The sequence below is a fragment of the Haliotis rubra genome, unplaced genomic scaffold (genome assembly GCF_003918875.1).
Source record: "Haliotis rubra isolate DU_JTF1 unplaced genomic scaffold, ASM391887v1 Scf426, whole genome shotgun sequence".
NCBI lineage: Eukaryota > Metazoa > Mollusca > Gastropoda > Lepetellida > Haliotidae > Haliotis > Haliotis rubra.
In genome coordinates, this window is record NW_025767109.1 from 954,273 (window position 1) to 965,275 (window position 11,003).

At 38.5% G+C, this 11,003-nt stretch overlaps 2 protein-coding genes across 3 annotated transcripts; one reads left to right on the forward strand and one right to left on the reverse strand.

Annotated features, from left to right (window-relative positions):
• The first annotated feature begins 1,792 nt into the window (after positions 1-1,792).
• LOC124288830 lies at positions 1,793-3,085 on the forward strand. 2 transcript variants are annotated; one of them, XM_046725384.1, is made up of 4 exons: positions 1,793-1,835; positions 2,394-2,495; positions 2,526-2,545; positions 2,891-3,085. In XM_046725384.1, exons 1-4 carry the CDS (start codon positions 1,803-1,805, stop codon positions 3,078-3,080), a joined length of 345 nt encoding a protein of 114 aa, XP_046581340.1. In that variant the 5' UTR covers positions 1,793-1,802; the 3' UTR covers positions 3,081-3,085. The 2 variants fall into 2 exon arrangements, with proteins under 2 accessions (XP_046581340.1, XP_046581338.1); XM_046725382.1 differs by having other exon boundaries at positions 2,394-2,545.
• Positions 3,086-5,704: 2,619 nt separating this feature from the next.
• On the reverse strand, positions 5,705-7,831 carry LOC124288828. The gene is made up of 3 exons (XM_046725380.1): positions 7,578-7,831; positions 6,412-6,545; positions 5,705-5,954 (listed from the first exon to the last, which is right to left on the reverse strand). The coding sequence occupies exons 1-3, from the start codon at positions 7,664-7,666 to the stop codon at positions 5,752-5,754; spliced, it is 426 nt and encodes a 141-aa protein (XP_046581336.1). The 5' UTR covers positions 7,667-7,831; the 3' UTR covers positions 5,705-5,751.
• Positions 7,832-11,003: the final 3,172 nt, after the last annotated feature.

Below are 11,003 nucleotides of genomic sequence, written 5' to 3' on the forward strand. Positions count from 1 at the left end.
TATCTCGTACCAAATGTAAGACAATGAAATAGTGACAATGCACTGTAGTACAGATGAACACCTTGATAAGATACTGAACATTCAATTCTGTGTATCTTAGATTCTGCAGAGGACTTGAAACGCTTGGCGTATTAGGAGCGCTAAAACATCATGGAACACGCATGAAAGAAGTTTTGAATATGAAAAAGGCTTCTGGATTCTACAACAATAGAACTATTGTTCGAAGCAGATTTAGCAAAGGCCAACTCCAACCGACGCCGCCAAGAAGAGATTGTTCTCTCAAACTGGAGAGATTTTCTTCTTGATTTGGAAGGTACGATCAATGTGATAATTGTTTTTTATAAATGAATACACCGTGCATTAGTATTTGTTACGAAGGTAGATCATATAGCTTTGGATAACTGATATCATAGTTTAAATCAGTGATTATTTCTCAGTAAATCACAGACTCAATCCAAAGGTATCACACAACTGATAAGGATAGTCTATTTCATGTATTTAATGCACAATGTATTTAATATATCTCATCAGGATCAATCATTTCGTATCCTTTCTATTCTTAAATGCTTCAAGCATACGGAATATTGCAAACGTTTCAATAACGGTTTTCACAGGGTGTTAAAATATTAATATATAACCAATGTGTTCCTGAGTATACGGTCAACTACGGTTAGAACGAATGCAAACGTCAAGTACAGGTAGTTCGTCATAACCTTAGTTTGTTATATACATTTCGACTATAATATAACGTATGTTGGTTTATACGTCGTGTTAGTAACAAGCGTAGTGCACTGTATGTCCATTTCAGAAGGTACGGAAGTCCCCACACTCAAAGACCTCTTGGTGTTTGTGACCGGGGCTGACGGAATCCCCTCTGGGATTCGACCCTCTCCACGCCTGCTGTTTCACTCGGCAGAAATTGAATCACCTGAAGACAAGAAGAATTTCCTTTTGCAAACACATGTGCAAACAGTTTGTCGCTCCCTATGTTAGCTTGACTATGAGCTTTTCAAGAAGAACATGGTTGCTGCCATACAAATCAAACTTTTTACAACTGAGTAGAACTGTGACATAAATAACAATGTACAACGAATGACTGCCTAATGTTTCTGTTATTAATATGTTCATGTTTTGTCTTCATACCATGCATGTTGACTATGAGTCAGTTTGATTGCATCCTTTGTTTTAGCTTGGATTAGACGTGAAGTCATTACGTCTTGTTAATAGGCAGAGTTAGACGAATGTTTGGCTGCACTATGTATTCCACTAGTGACTCGAAAGGCCATCAAGTATTGTAGGGGTGAAGCGGAGCAGAATCAGACCACGTCTCTGTGGTTTGTTGTACGGCTTCAGCTTCAGTGTTTGCACATCAACAACGTACAGTGAAATACAGGCGGGTGTTGATGGTCCTCCAGGCTCAACATCTACATTCTTAACAGTTAGGGCTCTCAAGGAACACATTCCTTTTTTTACTCTTTGTTTTCATTGACTGCATGCATGATTAATCGATTATATTCTTCCACTTGTAATTTGGAAAAATGGGTGATTTGTTCAACATCTCGTGAACCAGTTAATTTTTCAATTTTGCCAAACATACTACTGATAACAAGTACTGTTCTGTAACTGCATTTGTGTTGCCGAATACACTTTCAGCTTTGCAAGATCGGACATACGAACTTGTTGGACAGATGATTGCATACTCTATTGTGCACGGTGGACCACTACCCAGTTTCCTCCATCCACTTCTGTGTGATGCCATGGTCCATGGCATAGACAGCGTTCAGCCAACAACAAACCACATTATGGACCACGAATACAGGGATCAAGTGGTGAAGGTAAGGGTGCACAACCGATCAGTGAATAGACAACCTAACTAAAAGCTAATCACACGTATTTTACTATTAGTTCAGTAAGTTTATTTCGTCTGGTATACACGGGAATACAAGTACATTAATAATCTGCTGTCTGTTATCTCGTTAAAAATATGCTCAGTGAACTAAGCGCTATTCCAAAACATTCCAAGAATATTGTAAAGTGTACATTTCAAGATTCATTCATTTCATTATTAGTTTAACAATGGAATTTAGTTACGTTGATTGAAATGATCAGTATTTGATATAAAGCACTATCGTGTAGTGAAATCTGTATGCTGTATGTAAAGTTAACAACTACGTGTGCGATTGGGCACAAACCTGTAACTTTTTGTGAAAGTAAATATTGATAATAATGAATTGCATGAACTCATAATGAATAGCTTCACAAGAGAGTGAACCATGGATTCATGTCTTTCGAGGACGCTGTTTAAAAGGACTCGTTCGTTTGCACATATGCAAATATCCGCTATATATTACACTGGAATGACAACGCAAGTTATCTATTTCATCTATTATCAGTTATCTCAGGCCGAGGATTACACGGCCTTTGAAGACCTGATTCAGATGGCAGGTTGTATATCCATGGTCCATACGCTGAGCAGGCGACAAGAAATGTGCAAGGCCATAACAAAATTCATTGTGTTCGGACGTGCACATCAAGGTTTTGACCAGTAAGTGTAAACATCAAGTGCGTATTTATTCGAGATTTACAATGTTTCTGTTTATTTCTTATGTAAACGCTCACGAACATCGAATACATACACTTGTGCAGAATAGACAGCACACACTGTAGCCATCCATGGACATACCTTAAACAAAAGGACAGTGACTGAATATTGTTTGACGCGGCGTTAAATAATATTCACCCACCGTCCTTATTACTAAAGTCAACAGTGCATTCACTTAACACATTTTATATCTCGTACCAAATGTAAGACAATGAAATAGTGACAATGCACTGTAGTACAGATGAACACCTTGATAAGATACTGAACATTCAATTCTGTGTATCTTAGATTCTGCAGAGGACTTGAAACGCTTGGCGTATTAGGAGCGCTAAAACATCATGGAACACGCATGAAAGAAGTTTTTGAATATGAAAAAAGGCTTCTGGATTCTACAACAATAGAACTATTGTTCGAAGCAGATTTAGCAAAGGCCAACTCCAACCGACGCCGCCAAGAAGAGATTGTTCTCTCAAACTAGAGAGATTTTCTTCTTGATTTGGAAGGTACGTTCAATGTGATAATTGTTTTTTATAAATGAATACACCGTGCATTAGTATTTGTTACGAAGGTAGATCATATAGCTTTGGATAACTGATATCATAGTTTAAATCAGTGATTATTTCTCAGTAAATCATAGACTCAATCCAAAGGTATCACACAACTGATAAGGATAGTCTATTTCATGTATTTAATGCACAATGTATTTAATATATCTCATCAGGATCAATCATTTCGTATCCTTTCTATTCTTAAATGCTTCAAGCATACGGAATATTGCAAACGTTTCAATAACGGTTTTCACAGGGTGTTAAAAAATTAATATATAACCAATGTATTCCTGAGTATACGGTCAACTACGGTTAGAACGAATGCAAACGTCAAGTACAGGTAGTTCGTCATAACCTTAGTTTGTTATATACATTTCGACTATAATATAACGTATGTTGGTTTATACGTCGTGTTAGTAACAAGCGTAGTGCACTGTATGTCCATTTCAGAAGGTACGGAAGTCCCCCACACTCAAAGACCTCTTGGTGTTTGTGACCTAAAGGGGCTGACGGAATCCTGCCTCTGGGATTCGACCCCTCTCCACGCCTGCTGTTTCACTCGGCAGATATTGAATCACCTGAAGACAAGAAGAATTTCCTTTTTGCAAACACATGTGCAAACAGTTTGTCGCTCCCTATGTTACTTGACTATGAGCTTTTCAAGAAGAACATGGTCGCTGCCATACAAATCAAACTTTTTACAACTGAGTAGAACTGTGACATAAATACCAATGTACAACGAATGACTGCCTAATGTTTCTGTTATTAAAATGTTCATGTTTTGTCTTCAAACCATGCATGTTGACTATGAGTCAGTTTGATTGCATCCTTTGTTTTAGCTTGGATTAGACGTGAAGTTATTACGTCTTGTTAATAGGCAGAGTTAGACGAATGTTTGGCTGCACTATGTATTCCACTAGTGACTCGAAAGGCCATCAAGTACTGTAGGGGTGAAGCGGAGCAGAATCAGACCACGTCTCTGTGGTTTGTTGTACGGCTTCAGCTTCAGTTTTTGCACATCAACAACGTACAGTGAGATACAGGCGGGTGTTGATGGTCCTCCAGGCTCAACATATACATTCTTAACAGTTAGGGCTCTCAAAGGGGCGGTGGGGTAGCCTAGTCGTTAAAGCGTTGGCTCGTCACGCCGAAGGCCCGGGTTCGATTCCCCACATGGGCACAATGTGTTAAGCCCATTTCTGGTGTCCCCCGCCGTGATATTGCTGGAATATTGCTAAAAGCGGCGTAAAACTAAACTCAGTCAGTCAGTCGGTCAGTAGGGCTCTCAAGGAACACTACTTTTTTTTTACTCTTTGTTTATCATAATGATCATACACCGCAGTGCTGCTTCTTATGCTTGTTGTGGTCTTCGTCGTAGTGGTGAGTCCAAGCTAAAACATGAAAGATTTCCTACTAATTTCACTGTATTTACCACCCAGAAATATTCCCTAAGTTACAGAATGAATCTTACCAAGCACAACAAAGTATACTCGGATTTGGATAAAATACATTTCCTTAGGCTTTAGTTGGGACAAACAGACATTACCCATGCTCATGTAATGGCACGTGTTTAAGTTTGAAAAAAAATATTAATAACTTCATGACAGGTTCTTACATTGTTTCTGCAAGAATAAAAACATCCCAAACACCAACACAAATTCATATTCGTCCAAAACCAAGCAAACATGGGGATACTGTTCACAAATAACAGTCAAAAGAAACACAGGTAACACCGTTTTAGGCAAAGCCTTTTTCCTTACCTTGATATAACTGCACAGTTTCAGACTTAAATATAAGTATATTATATAACTGTAACATATACAGATGTTGCTTACTGCATGAAATTATGCTTACAAAATTTGTAAACACACAAAAATGTGAACTTCATTTCATCCATCGCAGCTCTCACCCTTAGAGTTACCTCCTTTCTGCTGGGCATAAAAATGTGTATGGCAATTGAGTCTTTCGGTTACACGTATTATTTCAAACTTTGACAACCGAGTTACATTTGCATTTCTTTTGCTGTTCATTTATTAGCTACTGTATCATGTGACATGAAAGATAAATCCAAATGACTAGAAATCATGATCAGACAACTTTTATATTATTATGTTGATAATACGGGAAGTGCAAGGTGTGGTGATGGTACTGGATAGGATGATGCATGCAACTTTGTGAGATTGGATGAAGTTATTGAGTGTGATATGGTGTATGTAAGTGATTGATTATACAGTATCAGACTGTTTTAGTGCTAGCCACCTATGATGGAAGTGACCATGAAAAGATAAGCATTTTTACACACTGCCTCCTACCATTCATTCGACACTTTCAGCGCATTGATTACACAATATCATAATTTAATTGGTTGGTAACAGTAAGTTAACTAACAGGCACTTCGAATACAGTCATTAAAACATATGTAATCCCATTAGTAACTTCAAAAATAAAATATCCGTTATTTCACGATACAACTATTTCATGCATATAATTAGCATGCTATAAAGGATCACACGTGTGTTGGATATTCTCTAAAGGTCAACCCATACAAAACCACTCCTGGACAAGAACAGCTTTATTCAGAAACTGCGAACGTTTTAACATTCATTCGAGCATGGTGACGAGCCATGCAAATAGGTCCATGGCTTCCCGTTGTTCACTGGGCTTTGTCTTGCCGTTGCGTTGAAGAAGCGTTTCACACGCACCCTCAAAGTCTGCTTCACACCCAGAAGGACGAGACGCTCTGCACATCATTTTCAATGAATGAATATCTGGTGGATCTGCTTCTGTCTTGTAATCTACAGTTCCTGTTTTTCAAAATGGCATTCAATAGACAATGTCATTAATATTGCAACACGTATCTTATTCGGTTACACACTCATTCAATTATGCAATTGCTTAGAATTACCTGCAGAGAGGTATATGTTCATTAGCAAACATGACTGCCAAAGCATTAAAGAACTGACTTTCAATGTGTGGATTTATTGGAGTATTTATCTTTATATAGTGCTGACCAAGCTATATGAACATCGGAACTAATACGACCTAATACATTGTACTAGTGTTTTCTCTGCCAACCTTCGGACTCGATTCCTATATATTTTCTTCATTCAAACTATATATTTGATGCTAACGTAACACATACTTGTAATGTGCATGCACTGAACTTTTAAACAAGTTGCATACACTTTAGAAAACCTATGATGACAAAACAAAACTCTTATACCTATTAAAAAGCGTGAAAACTAACACTAATATACATACCATGTATCGCCGGCAGAAAATACAGAATATCAGGCTTTCCGCTTGAGTTTTCCATTGTGCGTCTTACTGTGTGTTGATTCCACTCTGTTGCAATTTTGTCCAGTTCACATTGAATAAGCTCAGTGAAACAGAACCTGAGGCATTCCCCGTCAAAGGAAAGAGGATATATTATGCCTTCTCTCATATTTTAGTAGTTGCGCAGCGAAGAGCGCAAGTGTATATTTGTTTTACATCTGCATGAGATAAGCAGTGTGATTCACATGGAAATGCACATATGCATCAACTTTGCGTGAAATTGACGTTTACTTGATTGATTACAATTTGGTCTTAAGCGCAAACTACTGCCTTGTAACCCAGTAATACCACGAGACAATTTAACCTCTACATTCTGCAATTTTTCATAATGGACCAGTGGCCGTAAAATTACAGTTTCATCATAAAACATTATCCACACTGTGACGTGATAGGTGGTTCACTTCACTGATATGTATCACGTTTACTTCATTTCTTTGAGCATTAAAAGTGAAAGTAACAACTGAACACTTTACTTAACTGAATTTTACACACGAGTAGCTAACTGTTTAGTTATTATATACAATATTACTTTTATATTATTAACATACTTTTTAATACGTAAGTTATATGAAAATACAAATATTTATATAAACATACATGTGAAGCATTTTTACACACTGCCTCCTACCATTCATTCGACACTTTCAGCCCATTGATTACACAATATCATAATTTAATTGGTTGGTAACAGTAAGTTAATTAACAGGCACTTCGAATACAGTCATTAAAACATATGTAATTTGGTCTTAAGTGCAAACTACTGCCTTGTAACCCAGTAATACCACGAGACAATTTAACCTCTACATTCTGCAATTTTTCATAATGGACCAGTGGCCGTAAAATTACAGTTTCATCATAAAACATTATCCACACTGTGACGTGATAAGTGGTTCACTTCACTGATATGTATCACGTTTACTTCATTTCTTTGAGCATTAAAAGTGAAAGTAACAACTGAACACTTTACTTAACTGAATTTTACACACGAGTAGCTAACTGTTTAGTTATTATATACAATATTACTTTTATATTAATAACATACTTTTTAATACGTAAGTTATATGAAAATACAAATATATATATAAACATACATGTGAAACGTGTTGTCTGTTGCCACTATACCCTGCGATTCCATGTCCTTGAAGAGATTTATCCAAAAATGACCTCCACCTTGTCGCATGGACAGCCACCATCTTTCTACACTCTGTAAAAATATAGAAAAATATAAATCGGGAATCTGATGTGAAATAATAATGACAAATTTACCCAAAATTATTTATCATGCTACAAAGCTCAAATTTGATGAATGCATGCATGCTTGTTGTACAAACACGTATGAATGTATGTATGTATGTATGTGTGTGTGTGTGTGTGTGTGTGTGTGTGTGTGTGTGTGTGTGTGTGTGTGTGTGTGTGTGTGTGTGTGTCTTGAAATAGACATATTAATATTCATATTCATGTACTCGCAAGGGCAGGTGCAAACTTCGGAATCTATTTCAATCAGAAGGGGAATATTTCAGGGGGATTCCTTTAGTCCTTTGCTTTTTTGTTTGTCTTTAAATCCTTTGAGCTTTCTGCTCAATAAAGAGGAGGGGGGACCATCCCGGACCTCCTCAGCAAAGATCCCCAACACCTCGTCCTCATCTCCTTTACATGGATGATATCGAGCTCCTTGCCAAAGGAGATACCAATTTGAAAGAACAGGTTCTCCTTGTCGAGTCCTTTTCTAATGATATTGGCATGACATTTGGACTCGACAAATGTAATACTCTTCATTTGAAACGTGGCAAGGTAACTAATGATGGCTCGGTCAAGTTACAAGGGGGAGGAGTTATTGAGCATCTTGTGGAAGATCAGGCCTACACCTATCTCGGAATGCAAGTTCGAGACAAGCTCCAGAATGCCCAGATTCAAGACAAACTTCGGGCCGAGTACAAATCTCGTTTAATGAAAATCTGGAGCTCAGAGCTAAATGCTCGAAACAAGGTCAAAGCCACAAATACTTTTGCTGTGCCAGTCCTCTCCTATTCCTTTGGAGTAGTTGACTGGACAAAACAAGACATCCAGAGTCTTGACCGTCTGACGAGAAGGATCATGTCTGATAACAGAGCCCACCACCCTCGTTCCTCTCTTAACCGTTTATACATGCCAATCAATTCTGGAGGTCGGGGTTTGATTAATGTGGAGGCTCTTCATGATAAAATTTTATTGTGTACTTTTGCACATATTTATTTATCAAATGATCCTCTGGTGATGCATGTGAAGACTCAAGATGAAAGCAAGCAATTCCACAGCTATCTTAAGCGTGCCAAGGTTGTTGGACAGAATCTGAAATATGAGGTAGATTTTGTTGATGGCGATGTACTGCTGGACGGTACAGCAATCGGCGTAGACCAGGTGAAGTCCTTCACCAAGTCTGCCCAGAGTTGGTCTTTTGTGGAGAAGCCTTCTGAGAAGCCATTGCATCGTGTGTACATGCAGTGTGTTGAATAGAATAGCAATCCCACCGACTCCTTCGCCTGGATGAAGTCGGCTGGTCTTAAATATGAAACTGAGGGCTTCTTTTTAGCTGCTCAGGACCAGTCACTTCCCACTCGCAATCGCCTGAATGTGATTCTTAAACAAAATATCAATATGAAATGTCGACTTTGCAATGCATTCACGGAGACTGTCCAACACCTTGTCAGTGGATGCCCTTCCTTGGCACAAACAGCATATCTTTAAAGACATGATGGCACGGCTCGTTGCTTTTACTCCCGTCTCCGACATGCTTGTAGCTTTGACCCCGAGGTCCATCCATGGTACGACCCTGAACATGTCCAGGGCGTCATGGGAAATGATGCTTTCAAACTTCTGTGGAATGGGCCCATATACAGCCTCAGAAGAATTCCAGCCAACAAACCTGATCTTGTCCTTTTTGATAAAGCCAATGAATTTATTTATGTCATTGAATTTTCTGTCCCTTTTGACACCAATGTGACTGGCAAAATTAAGGAAAAGCATGATAAATATGTGGACCTCGCCTTTGAAATGTCTCGCTTGCATCCCAAGTACACTGTCGTCAGGCTCCCCATTGTTCTCGGTGCCCTTGGTTTGGTACCTCCTGATCTCTTGGCGCAGATCAGGAGAGTACAGCCCTTCTGACACTCTGGGTAATGCAGAAGGCTGCAGTGTTGGGGAGCCTTCATATTCTCCGGAAAGTTCTTGGTGGGTTCGACTAGACACCGTTTCCTGGGAGAAGTCCCATTCGCTGTCTGGGCTGCGTGTAGAGGGTGCAAGGGCCCTGAGCTGATGATGAGCCTTACCAGCTGTAAAACATAATTAATAGGAAATATAGCCAATGGGAAGAAATATTGTGGCTATGAAACTTTTGTGAACGAAAATATCGTAAACAAGCTATAAAGACGAAATGCATTTTAATCTATGTACACAATGCACAATGTAATATCTTTAATGGTTGACAGCTTACAAATGTTCTTGTACCATGTTGTGGCATCCATGGATAAATGTATGTGCTCACCAGTGATGTAAAGCATGTTGTTTTGTTTCTGACATTTGGTTGGGTTTTTTTGCTCAATGCTACTTCTCCAATATAGACATTTAGTTAACGATTATCGATGTATATAGACAGACAGCCCTAATTAGAACAAAGACATGTGTTGAAGACAAACATCATATGGAACAAGTGAAACATGACACAAAACCAAATCCGATCGTTTGCACGTGCCGCAAATAGTAGCGCCAAACACTGACCTAAGGTTCTATTCTCTATTTTGACACTTTCAAGGAAGATCGACTTATGTCTGTGGTCCAATTATTTAATCTGTTTATCATAGCACTATGCTATATTTCATTTCATTCATTGTTTCTTCATAAACTATCTATTTAACTATCGTGTGCACTCGTACACGGGCTGTGTAATGTTTCAAACTGTCAGCGTACAGTACACTGTGTGTCAGTATGTCATCAGCAGACTCTAACGTGTACCAAGAAATTCAGAATATGGTCCTTCGATTCCGTTCATGGCGTCAAAAGTCACTAGAAATAGAGCTCAAAAGGCGAATGCTATGGATTCAAAATTGAAATACGAGTTCATTGTCAAATGATCAGAAATGATGTACAAGCATGATGTTTTGCGCAATGCCCACCTCCAGCAGCCTAAGAATGTCACGAGGGCGACACGCCCAGATATTCCCCCTTCTGAACACATTTGGAACATGATCGGGAGAGTGCGTTAACGCACATAGACCGTTCTTACAGTTTGGGGACATTTTAAAATATTTCCTAGAAGCTTCTACTTACTTTAGAGCGAATGTTTGGTTTATATACTTTGGCATACCTGTGACCGGTGCGTGCAACAAATCATGAACTTACGGATTATATTGCTATTATCATCCCTACTAGATGTACAAACGTATATACGTTGATTAATTAACAATTTACTGACTTGAGATAACGAAAATGTATCAGAGGCAAGTGGACTGCTATCCTAGCTACATACTCTATGAAGTTCTTTT

Coding starts and splice junctions, on each gene's coding strand:
- LOC124288830 (XM_046725382.1), top strand. CDS start 1,803: ATGGACCACGAATACAGGGATCAAGTGGTGAAG. Junction 1,836..2,393: donor ACAGGGATCAAGTGGTGAAG/GTAAGGGTGCAC, acceptor ATCTATTATCAG/TTATCTCAGGCCGAGGATTA. Junction 2,546..2,890: donor GCACATCAAGGTTTTGACCA/GTAAGTGTAAAC, acceptor TGTGTATCTTAG/ATTCTGCAGAGGACTTGAAA.
- LOC124288828 (XM_046725380.1), bottom strand. CDS start 7,666: ATGCGACAAGGTGGAGGTCATTTTTGGATAAATCTCTTCAAGGACATG. Junction 6,546..7,577: donor ACAGACAACACGTTTCACAT/GTATGTTTATAT, acceptor GGAATGCCTCAG/GTTCTGTTTCACTGAGCTTA. Junction 5,955..6,411: donor TTTTCTGCCGGCGATACATG/GTATGTATATTA, acceptor TTTGAAAAACAG/GAACTGTAGATTACAAGACA.